The sequence below is a fragment of the Scleropages formosus genome, chromosome 7, assembly GCF_900964775.1.
Source record: "Scleropages formosus chromosome 7, fSclFor1.1, whole genome shotgun sequence".
Classification (NCBI taxonomy): Eukaryota; Metazoa; Chordata; class Actinopteri; order Osteoglossiformes; family Osteoglossidae; genus Scleropages; species Scleropages formosus.
In genome coordinates, this window is record NC_041812.1 from 19,735,522 (window position 1) to 19,763,298 (window position 27,777).

A 27,777-nucleotide genomic window follows, 5' to 3' on the forward strand; every position below is an offset into this window, starting at 1 on the left:
AAACGTGACGTCTTATGTTTTTGTTGCCTATTGGCTTATTCTCCAAACAGGCGGAGTTACGGTGCGCGAGACCAGCATCGCAGACCGTCTTGTGGATAAAACGTCAATTTTCGGGCCAGCAAAGTTTTTCAAGCGAAGTGTTAGCGGTCATTTTTTGATAACGTATTCAGACACAAGTCTTGAAAATTTTGGGCAAATGGGTTTTTTTTTAAAATAAAAAAACTCGCGGAAGTCGGACATCGAGCAACCGCAACGTCTTTTAGGGAATTAGCTACATTTACATTAGCTGAGGTAGAGACTGAGGAAACGCAGCGTGGAGAGCGGAGAGTGGATTCGGCCGGGCGCTGAGGTAACCACCGTTCATATTTACTGTTATTGGTACATGAGTGTGAATTATACTGCTACCTACCGTTTCGCTATAACGAGATGAACACGCGCCGCGGACTTGAATGTACAGGGGAGATGAGAAGTGAAATTGCTTACAAAAAATAGACTAGACGTGTGGCCTCGGAATGGCTGACTGGGGTCAGCGCGAGCGTGGCTAGTAGAAGAACCCGCGAGGCAGAGAGTGTGTGTGTGAGTGTGATCGTGAGTGTGATCCCTAGTCTGCGGGGTCTCTCGACTCTCCTTTCTGTGTGTGAATCACACTGTTCCCCCAGTTCTGAGCACGCAAGGCTGCCCGTTTCTTGGGAGACTCTGACTGTGGCCTAAAATTCGCAAGCAATCTCTTTGCTTACTTAACTAAACTAGTTAGTTAACCACAGCGTGTTACAGTTAGTTAGTGTCTGGGATGGTCGGCGAAGTATGACAGCCAAAATTTAATGTTGAAGCCTAGGGAGGTGTGAAGAAGTGAATCTGTCTCATGTCCAACAGAATACCAACAACAAGTGAAGTGTTGTTGTTATTATTTATTACTTAGCATTCAGCATGTTTGATGCTTGCCACAGCTGTGACGCGTATGTTATGCTACTGTTGTTGTTAACCATTTATAGCTGGGTAATTTTTACTGGAGCAATTGGTATTGGGCTCAGGGATTTATATTTATTGTGAGGTGGGATTTGAGTAAAAGGTAATGGCTCTATCTTCACTCCACTGGTTGTACCGTTTATCTTTACTTAGACACTTTGGTTTGCAGAATGATTGTAATCTGTGCTTAACATTGTAAGCCATGATTTTGGCAAACGTTTATGCAAAGATGTTGAGTAACTGTGTTGGACGGTGGTTGTCTGGCTCCTTTTCCAGTGTGTTCTGTACAATACTTTTCTTGCTAGCGTGTTGTTTTTGTAGAACCAAGATGTGAAATTTGACAGCACGTGATATGTGTGTGAGGGCGTCCAGCAGTGCTGTGGGGTCAGAAGCAGTTATTTGGCTACTCTGGAGTCAGAGTCGGTAAAAACGACGTTCCAACTCTGACTAAATGATGTACTGTGTATTTGCCGGCGTATAAATTGATCTCCAAAAATTAGAGGTTTAGGTTTAGGCCTGTAGTTGCCAGATAAGTCGGCCCCCCAAATAATGTGCAACTTTTGGGCAGTGCTGTGGAGTCGGAAGCAATTATTGGGTCACTGAGTCAGAGTCGAAGATTTTGTATACCGACTTCACAGCCCTGCTGTGTAGATAGTTGACAAATGGAATGCCACAATATTTTATTTCTCTTGAAACTCTGGAACTGGAGCAGGATGGTCCTATGATGTCGTGTCTTTGTAGTAGTGCACCAGTGGATGCTGGGAGCTGGTTTCTCACATTGCTGCCATATTTACGCAAGCAGCAGCTGTATCTTTAATGTCTTTACAGCAGCAGTTTCTGTAGAAAGAACCATGTTTGTGTGGTATATCCCATCTGGCCTGCATCTCAGGCTGATTGACAGTTTGGGAGGCAGTTTTTGCTCTAGGGCGTTCTCTTCACATGTACCTATGTTGACAAATAACAGAACTATGGGGCTTCAGAATGGTGCTCTTTATGACTCAGTTAGTTCAGTATGGTTACTGTGAACATTGCCAGTTATCCAAGAACACTTGCTGAGTGTGCCTTTTTTCCTTGCTTTGCTTGAATGGTGTGGGATGAAATGTAGGATGGCCTTTTAGCTACAAGGAAACAAAGTGGAGCCGTTGTGAGCAATCTAGGCTTTATGTCAAACCATTTCATAACAAGTAAAGAACATGGATAGTACTGCAACCTAGACACTCTATATATTTGGTTTCTTACAATGTTTTTTTTTCTTTTTTTAATTGAAAGGGATGCAAATGATTTATTGGTTGACCAAATGTTTAAGACCCTCTCTGTCTATGTATTGCCTGTTGCTGAACAAGTAATAAATTTCTTTCCTTAATAATTGTCTGTTACGAATGTGTGGCAAATTACTAATCAAGTTTCTTATTTTCTGTTAACGAAATGTAAAATATTTTACTGCTTTCAGGAGGGGACAATGAAGCCTTTAAAATTGCTTGCATAAAGATGACTGAAAAAGGCAGTATAAAATAGTTGTCTCATCAAAAATTATGGAAAACTCAAGTTTTCATATAGTTCTTCTAAAGCATGCATAGGCAGTGGTGTTTTATACAGGAATGTAGGTTTCAACAGCTGTTTTTTTTTGGACATCTGATGGTGTAGTGGTTGGAGCTGTTGCCAGTGAATCCAAAGGTTGCTGGTTCAGATCTTACCTACTGCTGTAATACCCTTGAGCATGGTACTTAAGGTAAATTGCTCCAGTAAAATTACCCAGCTGTATAAATGGGTAAATAAATTAAGTAGTTAACATTTTAATTTCCTTTGAAGAAAAGCATCAGCTAAATGAATAAATGTAAACTGTAATCATTTATGGCATCCCATGTGCTATTTCTCTTGTTTGTTGCTGGTGTCAGAAAATAAAATATGCTGTGGAAATTAAATGTTACAACTAAATTTCAAATGCTGCTTGTTCATCTTAATCCAGGTTGCCAGTACTTTTAGAAGCCATTGTATCTGCAGATGTGAGTGTAGCCAAGTGTCCTCTCCTTCTTCTCCTGCTCCCATATAGAACACCTGTTATCAATATTTGCAGATGAACAAACTGCTTTGAAAGTGTAAACTGTTTTTTGGGTCTTTTTTTTTGTCCTTCCTAATTTCAAGATGACTAAATTGCTGAAATTGTCAATTGACAGTCCTAACTTTAAAAGTGTTGTAAAAAATGTTTATTAATACATTATTACTACTATTATTTGTATGTTTGTCATCTTAGAAACTACTGGTCATCCCTGACTGTTGTTCAGAAGTGAGTTGTACTTACCTGTGTTGTGCTTAGCAAGCCAAGGTTTTACAATAATAGAAATATCAGGCCCAGTTAAATATGTCATGGATGTCTGGATAGTTCCTTTAAAAACAGGATATATACATTAGCGTGGAAATGCGAAGGAGTGGTACGATGTATAACACATTTCAAAAAAGTAGTTCAACATAAAAACTGGAGGGATTTGCCTGGGCACCTATGGATTTGGAGCTCAAGGTCCTAGGTCGCTTGTTTGCCTCGATAAGGGGGCAGAGCCGCCGGGTGTTTACAGTTGTGTCGGACAAAAATACAGTCCAATGACACTGTCAATCGCTTTCACTTACTATTAACTAGTTGACAGTGTTAAACCAACCAACCAATGTCAACAACTGCTTATCCCGAGTGGTTTTGTGGTGAGCCGGAGCCTTTCCCGGAAACACAAGGCGCAGGGCTGAAGGGGGAGGGGAAACACTCTGGACGGGACGCCAGTCCATCGCAAGGCACCCCAAGCAGGACTCGAACCCTGGACCCGCCACACAGCGGGCACTGGCCAAACCTGCTGCGTCGCCACACCCCCCATTACAGTGTTAAACATATTGTTTAAATTATTTAAAGGTTACTGATTATATTATAGTCAGCTGTTTATTTTGATTAATAGTTGCTGAGTTAAACTCTTAGTAGCTTGTACCAGTATGCAGAGCTTCTGAGTTAGTTTTTGCCGTTAGGCTCTTCCAGTGTTTGAACAACAATAGTTTCTGTCTTTTTCTCTTGTGTAAACCATCTCAGGCTCAGGCCTGCTTGATATTTAATCAGTTTGTTGGCTGCAGAGTCTGACTGAATAGAGCGCCGTTTTCTGTTGCCAGGTAATTTGATAAGGTAATGCCATCCTTGTTTCGAGCAATTAGTTACACTAAAGGGCCAGTCTAGTTCCCCTCGACATGCTGTTGCATACAGTTTGAATTTGAGTAGGTAAATCATTTTGTACACAATGTTTACAAATATTTCAAGTGGATTGCATTTTTAAAAGTATCCACAACAAATGGCTTCTTTTGTAATCAAACTGATGCAGTTTTTTATTCATAATGTGATTAATAAACAAACTTGTTTATAGAGGGACTGATTGAAGACAGAATACATTTTAATGCCTTATTTTAAAGCTTTACTTGATATTTTCCTGCTTCTGTTCAGATTAAATGCTTTTTGCAGGGATATAACTCCACAGATCCTAACAGGACGTGAACCAGTGACTAGTTCACGATTTACATTTCCCAGTAAACACCACTTTTTGTACTGCATCAATTTTAAGTAATATCTTTGTCACCCTGTTTGAAATTTTTTTAACCTAGCTGTATAATTTTGTTGCTTTCTTTTTTGGTTCCAGGTGTGCGTGTCCCCCTGCCATTCTGTTATTCTCCACCTCTCCAGTTTGTGGAGATGCATCGCCTGACTCCCTTTGAGCCAAAAGACTGACTGGCACCCCGCACATCTACCAAAGATGGAGAGGAAACGCAGAAAGAAATGAGGACCCTGGCCCTTTCTGATTCAGGCACCATGTGTCTCAAAACCGAACTTTATTTTCCAGTCTTGATTTCAGTTTTTTGGCTTTTTTGATGTGGTGAGTGGTGGCCCCCATCCGGGGAGGGACTGAACCAGGACGCTGTTGAATTTGTAGGAGTGGGTGGCTGTGGTTATGGCTGCTGCCAGGACACTATGGTTCTCCATGTTGGTGGGCCTCCTGTGTTGGAACTGTCCCCTGGCTGGAACACAGCAAGAGGGTGGCCCCTCCGCCACTCCAGAGACACTGTTTTGCCAGAACTGCTCTCAACTTACCCTTAAAGTGGAGTTTTCTACCAAGGTGGTGGAACATGGTGAGTTAACTTTCCTCCCTAATGTAACATGTGAATTGTTCCACTGTTGTTTTATTTTTGTGTCTGTAAAAGTTGGCATTGTGTCAAATGCTGGTGATGAAATTAAGATTTGTTTGTTTGCTTGCAACCCTTTATGGTAGCAGCTCAGTTCATAGTGCATCCTCCTAGACATTGGCAAAATATGAGTTATAATATTGAACCGTTTACTGTGAAGGTGCCGTGTCTTTGAAAAGAAAAACTGGTGCATCTCATGGGTGACAATTTCTTTTTGTTTTGTGATCTGTGAACTAGGCTTTAGCAACACTAACAGGAACTCTTGGGATGTGGGACTGAGTTAGGCTGGAAGTCAGATGAGATTTGTATCTGTGAAAGTGCAAAGTTTGGCTTGAATTGTACATTCTAGGATCAAAAGTGTGCAAGCACCAGTATTTCCCCAGATCACCGTGCGCAGAATCTTATGTATGTTTTCAGTGGAGTGCTGTGTAGGTATGTTCCTTCAGTGCTTGTTTTTAATTATGCAGTGATGTTTTACTCAGTCTGATTCAGGGTACACTGCATTTGGTGAGAATTTACAGCTTTTTCTGTTTTAAAACCAATGTGTTGAGAACAAATTATTTGTTGTATTTTAAAAAGCACAACCAGAAAAACTGCCAGGCAATGACATTTTGGATTCTTCTTTATTACAGATGCTTATTTTGAAGGCTGCACATACCACACTAATCCAGCCAATGTTTATAGTTCCCAATATAACCAATCTGGATCCTGTAGTCCTGTCTTTAGTATCTGTGAAAGAGTCTGCTGCATACACCTGTGCTAGTACATTGTATTTTCTAGAAGCTACACTCTGGAAATGTTTTAAGAACTTTGAATATTATAGTTTTTTGTTTGCATGGGGGGATTCTAAGATTTAGGAATTTTGCCTTGCTTTGCTTTTTTTTTTTTTTTTGAAGATGGACTTTGAAATTTTTTTTTTTTTTTTTTTTGCAGATACCAACTATGGTTGTGAAATGGTTTAAAATTTTTGTAGCAAATAACCATCTATGCTTGACACAATGTTTGATTATTCACATTCTTACATTTCAAAACACTGCTAGCATGCTTTTATGTCTTATCTGCCCCCCTCCCCAACTCTGGAAAGTCTCCAGTGTTGATCACCTCAATGTTAATAGTCTGTTTTGTTATGCTTTAAGAAACAGTACTAGTAGCCAAAGTAATATGTGATTTGGACACTGAGTGAAACTGTACAACTATTTCTCAAGTTAAAGCAAAGGAAACTTTGAAGGCTGACCATGATGATATGGAGTGGAAGGCCCACATGAAGTGGCATTGAAAGCTGCTGAACTGAAATTCAGTTATGTGCCTTCATGTTCCTACAGGACTCAGCATTCATTGGCATCAAGCCCAGAATGTGGAGAGGCCTCCGCCTACTCCTTAAAGGGACAGAATCCTCTTGGACTCCCAGAACCATGGTGACCAAGAAGGATGGGGTGGAGGGGCAGGCTGTGTATGTGTAGAATGCCAGGGGGGGAAAAACATGATATTTATAGAGCTCGGTTATTGGTCTTATGAATGCGTGCTTTGTCTGTAACCAGTTTCTTCACCGGATTCATTTTTACTTTGTTCATTGTGGCAAAGGTAGGACATTTTTCACTAGGCGGGTTCTTGCCTGTGGGGCAGGCAGGGTAGTGGTTTATGAGTATGTTGAAGTAAACTTTTAATTAATGCAGAACAATTATGAAAATACCATAGTTTCTTTAAAATCCCTCTCTTTCTGCATTCCTCTACCTTGCGTATTGCTATACGTGTACATTGTATTAATGGGGATGATTTAACGTAACTGCACTCTGGTGGGATTTCAGAACACTTTTTTGGACTTTTCTAGTAATTAAGTATTAATCTTTCCCAGAAACAATGACTAATAGTATTATTTACTTCAGGTTGTGGAAAAAGAAGTGTACTTGATTAAAGCCACTCCAGTGATCTAAAATATTAATTAATCTCATTCATGCTTCAGTGGTGCTATTGGCAGTTAGTAATTAGTGTACAGGCCTTAAGAACTGATGTCTTTAGAACAGAAGCTTTTTAGAAATTCCACAGTTTGTGGACTACCAGCAGGAGGAGTGTTTTAGTGCTGAAAGAGGAATAGGCAGTCTCTGCTTTGACCTGGTCTGATTTGTTAAACCACGTTACTTATATCGCCTTATTCATTTGCATCCTAATACTGCTTTTTTGTACAGTGACCTTCTGCAGGGTTTCTAATAACATTTTATGCAAGCTGGTGAAGTGGTATTCTGCATTTTTCTTGAGGCTTATATGCTTTTGTTGTTCTGTAATGAGCATCTGAAATAACTCCTGCTCTTTCCTGTTAACATTATATTTAGCTGAGGCTTTTCTCCGAAGCAATTTATAGTGTTAGGCACTGCAACAATTTACCTATTTTTACAGCTGGGTAACTTTTTTTTTTTTTTTTAAACATGGAGCAATTTAGGTAGGTATCTTAGTAGTACTATATCAGTAGGTTGAGAGTCAAACAGACAACCTTGGGATCAAAAGGCAGCAGCTCTAACCACTACACTGTCGGCTTCTACCTAGCTAGTGCTATGCTAACCACCATTACACTTACCCTCTTTGAGTTGAGTCATTAAGGTAAAGATTTCATGGCACTTTTTTTCTGTTCCTTTCTCTGAAGAGTGTAATAGTGTATATACAGGTTGTGAATTCCAAGCCCAAGAGTACATGAACAACACTGTCTCTGGGGATAAGTGTGTGGTTTTTTTTTTTTTTTTGCTGGGCACTGCTCTGAGAGTTGTACTTTTGGTCATCTGTCTGTAAACTGCTTGCACTTTCAGAACTTCGCAGCGAAATTAAACTGATTGTTAAGTATTGAGTATGCTTCTTCTGGAAATACTGCAAACAAACTCCTGAGTATGATGGGCTCTCCTGTCAGACCAAGGTTGGTAAGGCTCTCATGGGTTTTTGACATTAGTGCCATCCTGAGATCCACATATAAACAATCTCTCAGGTAGTGTGCAATTGTGTGTATTGTTGCTTAATAAACAGCAGGATCGTGTCAGCAGGATTTTATTCTTGGCTTGTTATAGCTGTCTTATACTGTATAATATAAATAGTTAGAAAAATTTGTGTATAGTATTGCATACGGGTTTTAAAAATGTACAGAACTGTTTTCTAACCCAGTTCTGTCTGTATAGCAGTGATGGTCTCTATTCCCCCTCCACTGTCTTTAGAGTACATTGTGGTGTTTAACGGCTACTTCACGGCCCAAGCACGAAGCCGCTTCATCAGCAGTGCCCTGCAGGGCTCGCATGCGCTAGCTTGGCGCATCCTTCCCCGGGACAATCCAGCCAGTGACTACCCCAGCGACTTTGAAGTGGTTCAGATCCGGCAGGCCCCCCTTAAGGACCTGCTCACCCTCCAAGAGCACCCCTACATTAAGAGGGTCACGCCTCAACGCAAAGTCTTCCGTAGCCTCAAGTTCACTCAATGTGAGTACCTGCCTTTTCTTTTTTTCCTACATATTCAGAATGCTCTTCCTTTTCCTCATAGCACACAGTTACATAGCTGTTTATTTACTGAATATTTTGTCTTAAATGTTGAACCCGATTTGCTTAGATGCTGCTTACTGAGCTATACAAGGTGCATTATCTTTTTGTTTTGTGAGTGGGAGGTCTGTTGCCCTCTAACAGCAAGTTGTCTTTAATTAGTGAATAGAGGATATTCTGGACACACCCATCCCTCTGTGTCTGTAAAGACTATTGTTCAGAATGTGGTTGTTGGGCCCTTGGAGCTGTTTTTGTGCAGTGGTCCACCCGGAGCTTGAATATTTATGCCAGCTCATCCACCCGCTTTCCTCAGATATGTACCACCAGGCGAGGTCTCTTTTGTGAACTGAACTTGCGACATTGAGGGGTAGGGCTGTGTTTCTTTTTTTTTTAAAAAAAAATAAAACCAGATGCACATACTTACTCACATATTTGTGTGTTCCAGCTGACTGCTATCTGTGACTTGGCCTGCAAATACGCCTAAGCAGTAACTACTGTTCGACAGGCCCGCTCCTCTTTGCAGAGTATGACCCAGTAAATTTAAGTGGCTGTCTGTAGCAGGATGGTCTCCACCTCCAAAGGGCTGCTTCCTGTAACCCCATTTGGGGTGGAGTGAGGGTAGGCTGTCAGCAAAAAGCTGTTTGTTGTTACAGGGTATATAGAGAGATGATGCTGTGAAGGAGTGGGCTTGCAACTTGCTCTTGCAATATAGTATGAAGTAAAAGTCTCAGGTGTTTGGGCAGCCCGTACACCTTGCCACCTTTTTCTCACCCCACCCAGGCTACATGTATATGACACTATTATTATTAAAGAATATATTTTTTAATTTTTTTTTTTAAAAAAAAAATTTAAAATTGTACCCTTAATTGTGATGAAGTAAGAAGAAGGGGCCGACACAGTCACCAGGATTGCTGGGGGGGGTTTATTGGTTGGAGGGACAGTAGACAGAAGGGGGAGGGGGCAATGGGGGCGCAGGGAACTGGTGTCTCGTCAGGGTGCTCGGAGGGGGAGGTTATGGTCAGGATCGCTGTTGGGACCGGGGTCGTGCTTTCTCTCGCTTATGTCCCGGGGTCGTCTCCAGCGGGAACTCGTCAGACTCTCTTCTCTCCTCACTGGTCGAGCCGGGGGGAGGAAATAGGGGCATTGATTATGTTCAGCTGCTGCTGTTCCTTCCCCGGCTCTGTCCCCCCCTTCCGACTGCCCCGGTGTGTTACAGATGTATTCCTCCATTATCCAGTGATGATGATCAAAGGCAGTGGTCTGGTCACTGGTTTGTTTATAGTTTATTTTTCTTTAAATCATTCTGTACTCTGAAGTGTTAAAGCCTTTTTGGGGTTTGACATAGCACTATTTCAGATTTCAAAACAAACTGTTCATCCCCTATGCCCATTGACTGACACAATCTTGTCAAAGAACAGTACTATTTAAAAACCAATGGCTATTATTTGTCATTTAAATTGCATTAATTTTTTCATTAACTAAATGTTGAATTTACAGCCCACAGTTTGATGCTCTGTTTGAGCTTTAGATCACATTGAAATGTTCTCAAGAAAAAAAAGATCTCTCAACCTGTATCATTTTCCTGAAGTGCATATAATTGTTACAAGCTACCTATTACTTAATTGAAATTTACAGCTTGTTATCAATGCTTCAGTGACCATGTGTGTTCTTTAAGACACACATATTGTACAGCTGGTAGCATAGTGGTTAGAGCAACTGCCTTTGGACCCAAAGGCCTTAGGTTTGAGCCTTACCTCCAGCTGTAGTACCCTTGAGCAAGGTACTTACCCTGAATTGCTCCAGTAAAATTACCCAGCTGTGTAAAGGGGTAACTAATTGTAACCTTAACATTGTAAGTTGCTTTGGAGAAAAGCATCAGCTAAATGAATAAATGTAAATTTTGCGGTGAAATGCAATCTTTTATATAAAATTTACACTGTCTAAACTGTCAGGATAGTCTCTTCATTTCTGTCTTTTTTGCACTGAATTTATATTTGTATGCATTTACCCATTTAGCAGGCACTTTTGTCCAAAGTGATGCAGAACTTTGTGTAAACTGAAGTGCATGTAACAACAGATTGAGTCTGATATGACTCGAAGCATGGTTAGTTCCTTTGATACCACTGTCTTTGCCAGCAAATTTTACATGAGTTGCTGCTCGTAGACTTGAATCTGATGGGGAAATATAAGTTGTGATTGATGGTGTGATGTAAATTTGTAGAGCTGTTAGGTCAGGGAGAAGTGGGTCTGAAAAAGAAAAGAACCTTCTTGAATCTTGAAAGGCATTCAGCAGTCCTAAGGGGGAGAGAGAACTCATTCCATCACATCAGGGCCAACCTGCAGTTTTTAACTTTTTAAAATTTTTTTTTTTTTTTGGACCTTTTATGGATTGGCCTGCATGGGTCAGAGGAGCTTTGCTAGTGGATGGTGTGTCAGTGGGTGTATTATGTGAGTTTGCAGGTTGACTGTGTTTAAAGAGTGTCTTTTGGATGTCTGAAAAGCAAGACATCAGTGCCTTGTTTAAGTTTATTGCAAGTATCAGCTACAACACTATAATTACTATTGCTTTGGTGTTCTGTGATTCTCAGCGACAGACGTTCTAGCAACACCTTGCAATGACACCAGGTGGACTCAGAAGTGGCAGTCGTCTCGGCCGCTGCGGCGCACCAGTCTGTCCCTGGGTTCCGGATTCTGGCATGCCACTGGTCGCCATAGCAGCCGGCGCCTACTCCGTGCCATCCCCCGTCACGTGGCCCAGATCCTGCAGGCAGATGTGCTGTGGCAGATGGGCCACACAGGTGAGCTGCATTAGCAGAGGCTGCTCTAAGCATCAGTGGGGGGGGGAACTGAATGGAGCAGGTGAGTAGCAGCACATACGGCACAACAAATGTGCAAGGTTTAGGGTTTAACCTCTGCGTTAGTGATTGTAGCTCATGATCATACACAGGCAACAGTCAGGAACAGGTGCATGTTTTTTAAGTTCATTTTGATATGGGGGATTTTACTTTGACTTTCTGAAAATAATAGTGAGATTTTTCTGTTGAGAACTAAACTTCTGACATCAGCATCTACAACTGAGAAAGGTATTGACATGCATTTTATTTTACTTATTCAACAACATCTACAATTTTTTTTTTTTTTTTTTTGCTTTTCACGTAATATGTTCTGTAGTGTCTGTAAAATTTAATTTTCATGTTAATGTTTTTAGTGTTCACACTGATCACAAAATCCTTACTTAATTCTGAATCAGTCAACTAGTTTAACTGAAGCAGGCACAGATCTGGATTTCTCCCATGTATTCATGTCATCCATCAGTACACTTATGATAGTAGACTTTCCCTCTGTGTCCTATTGATGCTTTTGCTACATTTTAGGCACTGTACAAGTGGGCACTGCATTGTGTTGAGAAATGTAGCACGCATAAAATTCTGTATATTACTGTTGAAATGGGAATATTTTCAGAATGAATGCCTATTACCAATTAATCATTCTGGTTATATAATTCATATGACGTCAGTATTCTGTATCGAAGGTGTATTACACATAACTTTTTTTTTTTTTTTGCTGCATTTTTGTCAGAGCATAACTGAGGAGGCTGATGCTTCTGTGTGTTATTTAAAGCAGCTATCATGATTACAGCAGGTATGTGTGGTGAAATGCGTGACTCTCATTTTAAGGAGTCATGGGCAGCCAAAGAATTGTCTGAGAACTATGGCAAGGAATACGCTGCTAATCTTTCATGTTCAGAGAAACTTATTTTCAGTATAAGATCTTACTTTCTTTACATATGACAAAAATATCATACCAGTATAATAATATCATTAAAGATGGGTAGTCTTGTATGCCATTAAGTAAATAGAAGCTGAAGTTCAATATTCTGTTGAAATGTTGTATCTGTATATAAACTGAATGTTATTGTAGTCTAATTGTTTCCTTCTGACATTTGCTCTGATTCCGGTCCGTCCGCTCCCCCGTCCCCCCACTCATTTTTCATACTTTGTCTGCATTATTTTAAGCTGGTGAGAATTTTAATTAATATATGTGCTTTTTACAGTTCCACACTGAAATATAATGCATTCATATGATTCTCTATGTTGTCTTCATAAATCCACAACACTGTTTCACCATGGTAGTTTGTATATCTATGACTTTTATTTAATGTTTGTTTGTGAAATGAATGAGTGCTCTTTTGGAGTGAGGTAATAAATATTTAAATTCACTGTTATTAGAATGGTATGTATAACTACCCTGCAGGCAAGATTGTCTATAGTTGTTTGTGTAATAGGAATAACAAAAGAGTTTTATTGTCTGAAAGATTTCATTTTTAGGGTGTGGTTGTGGATATGTCAGTAGTAGAGGGTGTTGGACTCCTTCACCTATGATCTCTTAAGTTCATGTAAGGTGTAAATGTTGATGCACTATAACTTTAAGATCATGCCTGGATAAACCTTTACACATCTACTCCTGTAATGTAATATAAATGTTTAGAAATATCTCAAGAAAAAATTACTAGTAAGGTGATTAGGAATTTTGGATATATAAGTTTTATGCAGTTACTCGTGTGAAAACGTTAGTTCATATGGTGGAAAGAAACTTGGTTTACTTAATCACTCGCCTGCATCCATGTCTCTACTAATGTAATGCGCGCATTATATCTTCTATGAGATGTATGTCGCTTTGGAGAAAAGCGTTTGCTAAATGAATAAATATAAATGCAATGTAAATTATGTATTGATAAGAAGGGGAGGGAAAATTACTTTAAGCATCTTTTGATCTTTCTGTCACATTCCCAGAGGATTTCCAACAAGTGTTTTTAGCTTGTAAGGTCATCACATCTTTCTATATATGTTTGCTCAGAGACCAAATAGTTCAAATTAAGGAATCACTGTATTTAGGGATGCTTAACTACACTAATGTGGTAGTTGGATGATGAGTCTCACATGGCAGAGATGATGTGCTTTTGGGAAGTTTTCAGTTCTGAATTCCTCTTCTCTTTGTTGGTATTGGAACACCTTTATTTTAAATAGTTTGCCTGTCAGTTTAATGCAGTTTTTCCTTTGAGTGCATGAGGCTTGTTGACTTGTATCTGTCCTTTGTGCTCAGGCTTGGGTGTGAAAGTGGCAGTATTTGACACTGGGCTCAGCGAGAAACACCCTCACTTCAAAAATGTCAAAGAGAGAACCAACTGGACCAACGAGAAGACACTGGATGATGGTATGTTTACAGTCAGCTGCTACAAAGGTGTGGGATTTGTATTCTTCATTGTAGTCCTGACGTATAACTAAAGCTCTCTCACAGTGACATGACAGCCCATCTCTGTATTTTTTAGATGTTGCTTTATTAATCCCTGTGAGGAAATTGTGTAATTGTTTATTCAGGTGGCATGGTGGGACAGCAGGTAGTGCTACCACCTCACAGTGCCAAGGTTGTTAGGGCATAGGTTTGAATCCTGCAAAGTCTGTGTGGAGTTTGCATGTTCTCCTTCTGTCTGTGTGGGTTTCCTTTGAGTACTCAGGTTTTCTTCTGCAGTCCAAAGACATGCAATCCAGGTGAATTGGCCCCTGTGAATTGCCCTTAGTGTGAGAATAAGTGAGTGTGTGCATGTGTAGCTACAGTTTTGTGCTCATCGAATGTCTGCTTCGTGTACCTGAAGCCTGTCTATAGATCCTGTGTTTAAAAACTCTTGCTTTAGATGCATATCAGATTGTTGCTTTTGATGCAATGGTTGAAATGCATTGGATTATTGGACTGTTCTCTGGTTGATTCAAATGGCTATTTTATGCCTTTGTTCTCTATATATATATATATATATATATATATATATATATATATATATATATATATATATATATATATATATATATATGAGGTTGTATCTTGCCTTTGCAAATCAGACTGTTAGATAATGTGGAACGCACACAAAGTTAATTTCTCAATTTAAGTAAATTACTGTCAGAATCCTACAAAAACTTTTTTTTTATTTTTATTCAGAAAGGAATATTAAATGTTTACTAAGTTTTCAGTCTTGAGTGAGTGCTAAGGGAATTCAGGGCACTGCATGACCAGTGTGTACTTGTGTTTGTGTGGCTGTGAATACAGCTCATCCCAATGATTATATTGTTTGTAAATAGCTGGCAGCTATATGAAACAGTTTGTGGTTTCAGAGCTTTGTGCTTTATACATTCAAGGTAAAATTTTAATTAAGTAAGCATGTAAATCAGGAATGTACAAGAGATGGCACTAGTCTAGGAGAAACTGACCTCGGTAGGTTGTGATGAAACACCTCATGATGGTGTGTTAAATTTTTTTTTTTTTTTTTTTTTTTTTTTTTTTTTTTTTTTTTTTCTTTTTTCCTCCCCTTTTTTTGTGTTTAAGGGCTTGGTCATGGCACGTTTGTAGCAGGGGTCATCGCTAGCATGAGGGAGTGCCAGGGTTTTGCCCCTGACTCAGAGCTTCACATCTTCAGAGTGTTCACCAACAACCAGGTACCTGATTCCCACTTAATTTTCCCTCAGCTGCATGCTTTTGTCGCTTTGTTTTTCTTATTTCCGTAATATCTGTTATTTAATTGCCATTGTTCTTAATGTTGGAGTGTGTAAAACAGTACACTCTGTACATGGTGTTCTCATGAGGTGCTCACAAAAACTTACTGCTTGCTTGCTTTTAAGCCACCTGGACTCTTGCACATGCACTTATGCATACTTTAGAAGCCTTCCAGTCCTGCCTCTTACTGACATGACTGTTTCAATGTACCAAACTACATGTCAAACTTTCTTACATGTAGCTACCTCTGTCTGTCTCTAACTTCACCATTCACAGGTGTCATACACATCCTGGTTCCTGGATGCCTTTAACTATGCCATTTTGAAGAAGATTGATGTCTTAAACCTCAGCATTGGTGGGCCAGACTTCATGGATCATCCTTTTGTTGACAAGGTAAGTGTTCATGCCATATGCCAGTGTGAATGAGAAACTCTTTTCTTACATTCTGTAACTGTATTTAAACTTGTGTGTAGGTCTGGGAGCTGACTGCTAACAGAGTGATAATGGTTTCTGCCATTGGGAATGATGGCCCACTGTATGGGTAAGTGCAAGGGGAAATGGGCACTTACCTTATTTTTGTGAGGTCCTTGGATTAAATCCAGATCATTACCTTATTTTTATGCCCTAAAATGTTTTGAGTGTGCTTTGACATGAGCCTATTATTTTCCAGCACCCTTAATAACCCTGCAGACCAGATGGATGTGATTGGTGTCGGGGGTATTGACTTTGAGGACAACATCGCTAGGTTCTCTTCCCGTGGGATGACCACATGGGTATGTTATGGGACATTGTCTAAGCCTTCTGAAATTTCTCAGCGCTTGTGGAAAAGCAGTTTCTCATTGTTGGTCTTTTAAAGAATTCTAAAATTATTGATTTCAGTTTCAAAGATAAAGGGATTAAAATTCTGATCTTTTGTGTGTTGCTGCCACCTTTCTTCTTTTTTGTTGAATATAAAAATGTCCTGTATGATTTAAAATGGAGAGCAGTTGAATTTCTCCCACCCCATGGATTTTATCACTTTGCATTACCCACATACCTGTTGGAGCCAGCACTGTTGTTCATGGCATTAATTATACCAGTGTACCTCTATGTTTTTAAGTTTTGTAACTTATTGTAAATTTTTGTAGTAGTAATAGTAGTATGTTGTCTTCTGTGGTCCCACTGATCCAAGAGAAATGGTATTTCACTTCTATGTATGTCCTAAATGTATTGTGGGAATGACAGTAAAGTTGACTTGACTTTGACCTGATTTGTTTTACCATGTCATACTGGAGGGGTTTCTGTGTGGATAACCCTGCTGAAGCCATCTACTCACCCTCTGCCTGTCTGCAGGAGCTTCCAGGGGGTTATGGCAGAGTGAAACCTGACATTGTGACTTATGGCTCTGGGGTGCGTGGCTCTGGTATGAAAGAAGGCTGCCGATCTCTTTCTGGGACCAGCGTGGCCTCACCTGTGGTGGCTGGGGCAGTTACCCTGCTGGCCAGGTAAGGGTCTACTTCACCTGTCAAATACATCAGCAGCATTGCTGACTGCTCACAAATCTTCCTTAAGTTTTCTTCTCTGCCCTTACCTCCTCGGTACACTTTAGCACTGAGTTAGGAAATGCCTGCATACAGTCCCCTTTTGCCAACACTCATTTGGTCAGTGTTTGTTTGGGCATATCACTTAGAATTTAAACTGCTACTGCTTCACAGAATTCCTTCTTTGACATTTGATAGACATTTAAAGAAATTGGTCTTGTGAAGTTGACAAGATTGGCATGAGAATAATGTAGTGTTTGTTTTGAAAATTATTTTTCAATGGATAAAGGGGCTTGAACTTTTTTTACATTTAAGCTTGCTTTATTTATTACTAGCAGTGTAAGTAAATGCCTGAATTTGACAAACAGTTCTTGTGACTGAGTTGGTCTGATGTCACAGCCTTCTACGCAATAGAAAGTCATAAACTGTTTCATTGCCTGAAGCCTGATTTAAATTGTTGTGTTTATACTTGCAACTCACTTTTGGATTAAAGGCAAGATTAATCTCTTAAAGTACTAAGTCTTGCTTTTTGTGTTTCTGTAAATAGTACTGTATTTTATGAATTTCTGTGCCAAATAGCTACTGATATTTCATTTATTTTCCAAGAGAAATTACCATTATTGAAACTTAGTCCAGTGGACCACATTTGTTTGTAATAACCAAAGGTTCTTACCCATATTTACATTTATTGATTTAGCACACTTTTCTCCAAAGCAATGTACATCTCACATAAAATATGACCGTATATGATGATTTGAGGGCAGGCTTAATAAGGATATTACATTAGTGCACATTTTTCCTGTTGAATGAATGGCAAAGCTCTTTAAACTTTTTTTGTATTTTAGTTATGGTTTGTCATTTTTATTTCTTTTTTTAAATACAGACAGTCCCTGGGTTATGAACGTTTGACTTGTGTACAACCTGTAGTTACAAACAACCCCTGTAAAGCCTACCATGTCAAAAGATTCAAGTTACATACAATGATTCGTAATTACAAATGGGTGCTACTTTGCGACGCACATCAAAACATTGTGTGTACATAGCGATTTGTTGGCTTGTGGGCACGTGAGCTCGAGGTCGGACAAAGACTTGGTTCTTTTCGGTCAGACCACATTGCTGTTAAGTGGTTTGTGTGTTACTGTATTTGGCTTTAATTTCTTTTTTTTTGGTTTTTACCCTTGTAACCATGGCACCAAAGCTTAAATGTGATGGTGCATCAAAGAAAAGGTAAATGATCATGATTGAAACTAAAGTGGAAATAATAAAGCAATCGGAAGAAGGTGAAATGACAACGAATATTGGAAAAGCAAACATTAAAATTTCTTTGTTTTTACTTACACACACACTTACTTACTTTCTATTATAAATGCTGTAGTTGTCACGATCACACCTGAACCTCAACCAGGAGCACCTGGCTCCAGTTAAGCACCTGGCTTCAATTGGAGCACTTGGCTCTAAAAGACACTTCTCAACCTCTTCCCAGTTGCAGAATCTCACTCGAGACAACCATCCCTTCTTTGTTCTCAAACCTACCTCGCTTTGCTCTTACGAGTCCTGTCCCTCATCATTCTCCAGTCCCATTCCATGTCTTTTTGATAATGACCACCCGCCTTGTCCCTCGACCATGATTTCGGATCCTCGCCTCTGTTCAGTTCACCGATCGACCAACTGACTGACCATTTGCCCGACCACGAGAATATGTCTAGTCCTTTGATTCTGCATAAACAATCTTGTGCTTGGGTCCAGCCTCCTTCGTGTCCTGTGTTCATCATGACAGTAGTAACATTTATTATCGTACTATGTCTGTCTGTGTTATAAATACTGTAGTTACATTTATCATTACATTATATTACTATACTGTTATATTAAAGAAGTTTTAGTGTATCCGGAAGCGTTTCTTTAATGGTTTTTTTATACGTAGAAAGGTACGCGGTATACTGTATACGAAGACAGATGTTTGACTGACGTTAGACATGAACCATACCTAACTCTTCTGACTTACATACAAATCTGACTTAAAGACAGACTTAGGAACGGAAGTTGTTCGTATTCCAGGGACTGCCTGTAGTAGTGTGAATTTTGCTCCGGTACAGAAGCTTTGTAAATCTTGCCTTTAGAGTGTCAGCCCTTGTCTTCTCAGAATAACTGGGAAAAGTTGGAAACAAAGGATAATCAAGAACACATTCTCCTTGACCCCCCCCAAATGGCATCTCAGAAACTTAACATTGGTTAGCAAGTAAGGAAAATCATGTAATTTGGCTGACTTGTAGAGCCTGCTCACAGGAAAGCAGTTTGGATGAGGGTCAGCATCATGGCCTTCGCACTTCCAAGGCGGAGGTTTTTCAGGGCACTGGGTCCTGAAAAACATGTGCCCTTACCTTGCTGTTGTGCTTTTTGGCACTTTAGCCAAAGTACTGTGATCAGATGCTACACGACACTGAAAAAAAGTTGTTGTACATTACTAATAGAAACAGGTGTCAAAAACAGTTAGTTGGAAAATTAAAGAAGGTCATGTGTATGCATATTTTCCCTGGACTTCGAACCCCCACCCCATACTAGCCTTGATTCCTAGTTCTATACACTCACCCAGCCTGTTGTCACTCACATTCGCACACATCTCTGCCTCCAAACATTTTAGCACAGTGCAGAACCGGGAGCTAGTGAACCCAGCGAGTATGAAGCAGGCCCTCATTGCCTCGGCCCGTCGGCTGCCTGGAGTTAATATGTTTGAGCAGGGACATGGCAAACTGGACCTGCTTCGGGCATACCAGGTCCTCAACAGCTACCAGCCTCAAGCAAGGTAGGCTTTGCCATTTGGCAAATAACATAGTGTCTTCCATTCCTTGTCGTCTTTGTTATTTCAGTTCATCTTATCTGTATACATGCAGCAACCTAATTTTGTTGACATTGTAGTGAGAGTCAAGATTCCCACTTTGAACCCTATGGTGGATTTTTTTTTTTTGGCCTGCAAACCACTGACACTTCCTTTTAATTGGTTTCAGTCTGAGCCCCAGCTACATTGACTTGACTGAGTGTCCATACATGTGGCCCTACTGCTCGCAGCCCATCTACTATGGGGGCATGCCTACCATTATCAATGTCACAATTCTCAACGGGATGGGCGTCACTGGACGGATCGTCGACAAGGTGCATTTTCTCAAGCCTACTGATGATATTGTCAGGATTGGCTTAGCTTCCTGTGAAAGATGGCCTCTGCATAAAAACTGAAACTTCGTTCTAGTACTGTTGAATGATGTTGTTGAAAATATCTTTCTGTAGTATTTCAACATTCCGAACTTCTAATTATGCTTTTTTTTGTGAAGAACCTTTCTGTTTATTTTTGTGTAGCCTATCTGGCAGCCATACCTGCCTCAGAATGGGGACCACATTGATGTGGCTGTCTCCTACTCCCCTGTCCTTTGGCCCTGGGCAGGATACCTTGCTGTTTCTATCTCTGTTGCAAAGAAAGCGGCATCATGGGAAGGCATTGCTCAAGGCCACGTGATGGTCACTGTGGCCTCACCGGCCCAGAACGATGTGAGTCCTGTGGGAATACTTGCATAGAAAATTATAAAGAAAAAATGCTTGTGATAATGACTCCTTAAGTTCTTTTGGATAAAGAAACTTTTTATGTTGTCTGCCATCATTGATAAAATCACAACCTAGATTTGTGTAAAATTTATTGTGTATCATAGAAGTTATAGAAACATCTTCCCACCCTGAACCAAAATGAGCATGTGGTGTTTTTTCTATACAGGTTTATGTATTTTTATTTTTCTTGGAAATATCTTTTTTATGGCTACATCACTTAGTTTTTTTCCACTTATCCTACTGGATTGTTTATCTGCAGAACTAATGACTTCAAAGTCTAATTCCCCTGCCCCAGTTAGTGGCCTGTTTTGAAATACTTTTTTTTTTTTTTTTTTTAAAAAAAAAAAAAAAAAAAATCTTTTGAAAAAAACACTATAGTAGATCACTCCCAGTTTCGAGGTGAAAGTAGTAAACATATCAGGGTTCCCTTGCTGTGGAAGCAAGCTCTGCATTTTAGATTATCTTCTTGATTTGCACTATCCTATTATACTTGCAGTCGAAAAGTGGTGGGGAACTTACATCTACCGTGAAGCTGCCAGTCAAGGTGAAGGTAGTGCCTACTCCTCCACGGAGCAAGCGGGTGCTGTGGGACCAATACCACAATTTACGCTACCCACCAGGCTACTTCCCACGTGACAACTTGCGGATGAAGAATGACCCCCTTGACTGGTGAGTCTCCAGGGCAGTACCAGCAATGCAGTAGAACACCTGAGCCACTGCATTTTACTTTGTCAAAGTTTTAGAGCAAAGATGTTCAGTCTTTTTAGCTGTGGATCACAATCATTGTGAACTGGTCCAAGGGCTGTACATGTAAAAAGTAACATACTGAATCTTGCACGTATAAATTGAAAAACTTTAAATTGGTTGTAGTGTATGTTCAGGTGGGTTTGTATAACTGTACTTCATGATTAAATACGATTTGTAATATTCATGGTAGGAGTAGCATATTTTAATACGTTTACATTTGTTCATTTGCTTTTTCTCCAGAGCGACTTACAGTGTTAAGTTACTTACAATTATTTACCCATTTACATGGGTGGCCAGTTTTTATTTGAGCAGTTTGGGGTAAATAACTTGCTCAAGGGCACTGTGGTAGGAGGTGAGATTTGAACCTGCAACATTTCCTAAGGCAGCTGTTCTAACCACTATACTACCTCAGTAATAATTTAAATATTTTTCAAATATTCTTGAGTCCCATTCTGTAAAAGAGCTGGCTGCGTGTAGCTGTTAGGCTGCATGTTGGACACCACTGGTCTAAATGATCAAAAGGGCAATCTGTCTCTAGAGTGGTTTTCTCACTTTTTTTAAATTGTATTTTAATTAGGTGCAGTGTGTGTGTGTCTAACTGTATCAGCATGGGATTCAGTAGAATTGATGGTATTTATTGTAGGCATATATTAAATGTACCTGTGTTTATTGTAGCTGTATAATAAATCCTGCCAATGCACAGTGGCACAGCGAGTAGCGTTGCTGTCTCACAGGGCCTGGATGGTGCGAGAGGACGTGGGTTCGATCCTTGCTCAGTCTGTGTGGAGTTTTCATGTTCTCGCCATGTCTGTGTGGGTTTCCTCCTACAGTCCAAAGACATGCTGTTCATGTTCCCCCATAGTGTGTGAGTGACACGGCGTGTTCCACTGATGTATGGATGAGTGACCCATTCTAAGTAGTGTATCTAGCAGTGTAAATCACCTTGATGAATAAGCTGCGTGGTCTGATAACACTATGTAGTGTTCATTGGAAGTCGCTTAGAAGAAAAGCGTCTGATAAATAAATGTAATCATGCAAATATTATTTGCCTCATGCAGCCATGTGCTAATGCGTTGAACAGCCCTGTATCGACAATGGTAATGGAACAGATATTGAGCTGCATTAGTAATTACTCACCAGCAGGGGTTGCAGTGGCATCATTTCTCACAGAATAACGAAGATGACCGTCTGACTAGTTCATGTGTAATACCAAATTTTTATAGATATTTTATTGTATTGCTTTTGTAGGAACGGAGATCACATCCACACAAATTTCAGGGACATGTACCAACACCTAAGAAGCAATGGGTATTTTGTGGAGGTGTTGGGGGCCCCCATCACCTGCTTTGATGCTAGTCAGTATGGTAAGGAATTTTTTTCACTATTTGAGCTTGATATGCCTCTGGGCTTAGTGTTTTCAAATTTTTATGTTTGATAATTTTTCAGGGACTCTGCTGATGGTGGACAGTGAGGAAGAATACTTTCCTGAGGAGATTGCCAAGCTGAGGCGTGACATTGACAACGGGCTATCACTCATCATCTTCGGTGATTGGTACAACACCTCTGTTATGAGGAAGGTCAAGTTCTACGATGAGAATACCAGGTACGGAACAACCACTGCTTTTACACATGCATGTACATTGTAAGGTCATATGGCTTAGTGGACCCTTGCATTGTTATGTCTGGCCTGCAGGCAGTGGTGGATGCCGGACACTGGTGGCGCTAATGTGCCAGCCCTGAATGACCTCATTTCTGTGTGGGGGATGGCCTTCAGTGATGGCCTCTACGAGGGTGACTTCACTCTGGCTGACCATGACAGTAAGGCTTGGCTCTTCACTTATTTATTGTGTTTGTGGATGACTGTTACAGGACTTTTGACCTGTCTGCTTTTCAGCAACTTATTCTCCATGTGTTAGGCATTAATGTGTCACTCTGAGCTGTCTTAATTTCCCATTAAGTCTCACTTGTAATGTGTTGAAGCATGTTTAAATCTGTTTATATAGTCAATTAAAACACTATTCAGCTGATTTTTCTTGATAAATACTATAATAATAATATTAATGAAATATATATTCAGGTAGTGATGCAAATACAACCCCGCTCTTCTCTTTTAGTGTACTATGCCTCTGGCTGCAGCATTGCCCGCTTCCCAGAAGATGGGACTATCATTGCCAAGACCTTGAAGGATCAAGGTGCCCGTATCAGCTTTGATTTGATTTAATTTTTTTCTTCTCCAACCTATAGTTTTTTTTTTTTTTGACTTCTCAGATCTGTATTGCCATAGTAACAAGAGATGCATTTGAAGTTTGCAGTGTCTTTCTCTGACCGTTATTTTGTCACATACTTTCTTACTTTGTTCTCTTTCTTGATGACACATTTCTGTTTGTTCATTCTCTCCTTTTCTTGCTTTCCATTTATTTCTCTTCTTCCCAGGGCTGGAAGTGTTAAAGCAGGAGACAGCAGTGGTGGACAATATTCCCATATTAGGGCTTTACCAAACGCCATCAGAGGGTGGAGGCCGGATTGCCCTGTATGGAGATTCTAACTGCATTGATGACAGTCACAGACAGAAAGGTAAAAAAAAAAAAAAAAAAAAAAAGAACCCTGTTTCTTTTTACATTAACTAGTCTTTATGGGCTTATGAACTTGATATGTTCAAGTTTTCCTGAAATGAGTAGTTGATGCCTTCTATTTTTGAGGTTACAATGTTGCTTTTTGTAAACACCCATTTAAAGGATTTATACAGAATCTTATTCTGTTTGCTTCTCCTGCTGTTCTCTTTCCAGACTGTTTTTGGCTGCTGGATGCCCTTCTGCAGTTCACTGCTTACAGTATGACCCCTGCCAGTCTCAGTCACTCTCAGAGTAGGGCATTGCCCCCCTCAGTGTCTGAACGCCCTCTGCCGGAGAGGCTGGAGGGTAAACCACAAAAATCTCTCATCTCATATTGCATTGGTGTTTTTAACCCTGTCCAGTCTTCATTCCATCTTTTGCATAAGACAGCTAACAGACTTGTCTCCTCCAGGTAATCACCTTTACCGGTATTCAAAAGTCCTGGAGGCTCACCTGGGGGACCCTAAACCACGTCCCCTGCCTGCCTGTCCTCACCTATCCTGGGCCAAACCACAGCCAGTCAATGAGACTGCACCCAGGTGATTTCTTCTTCTTTGTGTAGATTCCTAGATTACTGCATGTCTGAGCAGTTGCTTGTGAATTTATATACATTCAGTGCTCTTATAACACGGGTGGCACGGTGGCACAGTGAGTAGCGCTGCTGTCTCTCAGCGCCTGGGTGGCACGAGAGAATGTAAGTTCAATCCCCGCTTAGTCTGTGTGGAGTTTGCATGTTCTCCCTGTGTCTGTTTGGGTTTCCTCTGGGTGCTCTGGTTTCCTCCCACAGTCCAAAGACATGCTGTTCAGGTTCCCCCATAGTATGTGAGTAACAGAGTGTGTGTTCCACTGATGTATAGATGAGTGACCCATTGTAAGTAGTGTATCTAGCAGTGTAAGTCACCTTGGTGAATAAGGTGTGTGGACTAGGAATGCTACATAGTATCCATTGTAAGTTGCTTTGGAGAAAAGCATCTGCTAAGTGAATAAATGTAAATAAGGCCCTGCACAGTGTAAAAACTGCTAGACTTAGAGAACTTATCCTGTGAATAAGTCAGAGGCCATTGTGATGTAGTGCTCTAATTTACAAGCCTAGTTATGAACAAACTGCCTGTTCAAATTGTGAGGATCCAGTATATGTGGTTTCTGCTTCCTATTACATTGACAATTTCACCTTATCACAAGCACTGATTATGGTAATTATAAATTACAGTTTAAATAGTTGGTTCAGTACTGTTGTAACTAGTTCTTTTAGGTCATGCTTCTCTCTAAAGCAGCTTACAATGTTAAGCTGCTTAGTTAAATAACTGTTTCTGTAACTGGGTAATTTTTACCAATTTGAGGCCAGTACCTTGATTGAGGGTACTACTGTGGGAGTGAGCATTTGAACTTGCAACCTTTTGAGTCCTTACAGAAGGAAACTATAAATTTGTCTCTTATTTAAATATGTACAACTTTTATGATGTGAACACTTTTATGCTATTGTATATAAAGCCTTAACTATGCAATCAAATGAAGGTCCAGCATAATTTCCTGCATGGCACAGCTAATGGCATAGGTTCTTTGTGTTTTGCAGAGTGAAAGACATGGGCAGAAATCAAGTGAACTTTATGTCATAAACATCTGTGAGCTAAATTATCAAATTTTTCCATCTAGGGTGTACTGTTGTAAACCCTGTGATTCCAGGGTAGACTCTAGACTATATAAGCAATTATTGATAGTGAATGGCTGAAAATATAACATTAAAGAACAGGCCAGAAATAAAAATTTTGTTAGTAATGTTTTAAAATACCTTGGTGGAAGAAATAATGGTAATTTGGCCCTCTCTTTTCTGGAATTTACCTAACAGGGTTATCAGTCCTGAATTAATGAATCCTGTTTTTTTCAGGTACATGTGTTAATATAAGTAATGCAATGAATGGTTTACAGCAGCGTATTTCCCTCTAAGCAGTAATCTCTGGAAACACCAGAAGCTGCTGTCAGTGGATATGGACAAAGTGGCGCTACCCAACATTCGAGTGTACCGACCCCAAGTGCGGCCCCTCTCCCCCGGGGAGAGTGGAGCCTGGGACATCCCTGGAGGTGAGTCCAGGGCTTGTAACAACAGAAGATGGTGAATGGGGTTTTTTAAATTATTGAACTCCACTGCTACTTCAGTTTTAAGAGCAGAATTTGTATCTTCAGCTTCATCTTTGGCCTTAACATGTAACTGGTAAATTACATGACTTCAGAGTTAATTTCAGTGTGTGGAAGCTCAGACATTCATGACAATGTTTACTGTAATACTGGAATTTTATTTTCCCCTCCATTCAACTTCAGAGTATTGAATGTAGCACCAATATGCTAATAATTTCATATGCTTTATTATGTGGGTAGCTATCTTTCCCTAACCCCTCTGTTGGTTTGTATTGCAGGTATAATGCCTGGGCGGTATAACCAGGATGTGGGGCAGACCATCCCTGTCTTTGCTTTTCTGGGTGCCATGGTGGTTCTGGCTTTCTTCGTGGTCCAACTCACCAAAGCCAAGAGCAAGCCTAAGAGGCGGAAGCCACGTGTGAAGCGGCCTCTCTTCCTGCAACAACTGCAGCAGCAACCACACACGGGTAAAACACCAAGTGTGTGAGCGCCTCGAGCGCTGGGAGTCGGCTACAGGGAGTGCGGCTTTGACTGGAGGAGGGATGGGTCTCAAACTCTGCCATGAACCTGGATACCAGCTATGGATACTGGCAGAGAGGCTCTTTGAGAAGGTTGCTGGAATTCCTTAGGAGAACAGATTTTTAATCTGCAGAAAAGACAATGTTGCTTTCATTCCTCTGACCAAATAGAAGAACTGGACTGAATCCTGAATTCTTCATTTTTGTATTTATTATGATTATTATTACAGGTTTACTAGTGTTCTCTTCTGCTGGACTTTCTAAATGAAGAGATGGCTCCATCAGTTGAGTTGGACTGAACGCTCAGTACTCTTGTTTTAGAGATGCACATTTTTGTGAAAATTTTCCACTTTTTTTTTTTTTTTTTGTATGTCCAGACCAATTGATCTCATTATTTAATCTGTCCCTCTGTTTTTATAAAATGGGCTTTACCATAACAATGTAAATATGCACCATGGTTTCCACCGTTATTGGTGGAATAGGGTTGGAAACTTTTCAAATATATCTCATCAATTATGAAGCTGAAACATCTGTTGTCGTCGTTATTTTTACATTTCTGGCTTCATCCCTTAACCCAACATCAAACAATGTAAATGTGATGTTATGTAATATCTTGTGCAATGATTTCAGTCTCTGCCTCCATCTATGTTTGTAGGGAGCCAGGTTCATCCATCCAACCATCCATCTATTTTCTTGCCCGCTTGTCCTTCTAGGGTCGCAGTGGTAACGGGGAGAGCATAGAAGCTCAGACGTCCTTGTCCCTTGCAACTTCTTCCAGCTCAACCCAGGGGATTCCCAGCTGCTCCCAGGCCAACTGGGAGATAAAATCTCTCCAGCGGGTCCTGGGCCGACCTCAGGGTCTCGTCCCAGTTGGCTGTGCCTGGTATACCTCCAAAGGGAGGCGCCTAGGGGACATCCTTACTAGATGCCCGAACCACCTCAACTGGCTCCTCTCAACTCAGAGGAGTAGCGGCATTACTCGGAGTTCCTCTCGGATGGCCGAACTCCTCACCCTCTTGCGGAAAGTGAGTCCCACCACCCTACGGAGAAAACTCATTTCAGCCGCTTGTATCCGTGATCTTATTTTTTCGGTCATTACCCAGAGTTCATGACCATAGGTGAGGGTAGGGACGTAGACTGACCAGTAAATAGAGAGCTTTGCCTTGTGGCTCAGTTCCCCCTTCACCACTACAGTCCGGTACAGCAACCGCATTACTGCTGCCGCTCCTCCTAGTCTGTAGCTAGTCTCACCCTTCCTTCTCCCCTCATTCGTGAATAAGACCCCAAGATACTTAATTTGCCCCAGGTGGAGGAGTTTCTCTCCTTACCTGAAGGGGGCATGCCATCCTTTTCCATGAGAGAGAACCATGGACTCAAACTTGGAGGTGCTGATCCTCATACCAACTGCTTCACACTCGGCTGCAAACCGTTCCAGTGCGTG

The 27,777-nt window shown here is 40.6% G+C and overlaps 1 protein-coding gene across 1 annotated transcript; it reads left to right on the forward strand.

Moving 5' to 3' along the window:
• Positions 1–255: 255 nt before the first annotated feature.
• mbtps1 (membrane-bound transcription factor peptidase, site 1) lies at positions 256–26,854 on the forward strand. Its single transcript, XM_018726663.2, has 23 exons — positions 256–349; positions 4,626–5,112; positions 8,358–8,615; positions 11,261–11,470; positions 13,776–13,886; positions 15,048–15,157; positions 15,492–15,608; positions 15,689–15,756; positions 15,886–15,988; positions 16,548–16,699; positions 19,374–19,535; positions 19,738–19,882; positions 20,084–20,272; positions 20,823–20,995; positions 22,322–22,437; positions 22,520–22,676; positions 22,767–22,891; positions 23,188–23,265; positions 23,507–23,647; positions 23,860–23,991; positions 24,098–24,224; positions 25,634–25,764; positions 26,097–26,854. The coding sequence occupies exons 2-23, from the start codon at positions 4,935–4,937 to the stop codon at positions 26,303–26,305; spliced, it is 3,192 nt and encodes a 1,063-aa protein (XP_018582179.1). The 5' UTR covers positions 256–349; positions 4,626–4,934; the 3' UTR covers positions 26,306–26,854.
• The last annotated feature ends 923 nt before the right edge of the window (positions 26,855–27,777 follow it).

Coding starts and splice junctions, on each gene's coding strand:
- mbtps1 (XM_018726663.2), top strand. CDS start 4,935: ATGGCTGCTGCCAGGACACTATGGTTCTCCATGTTGGTGGGCCTCCTG. Junction 19,883..20,083: donor CTGGACGGATCGTCGACAAG/GTGCATTTTCTC, acceptor ATTTTTGTGTAG/CCTATCTGGCAGCCATACCT. Junction 20,273..20,822: donor CCTCACCGGCCCAGAACGAT/GTGAGTCCTGTG, acceptor TTATACTTGCAG/TCGAAAAGTGGTGGGGAACT.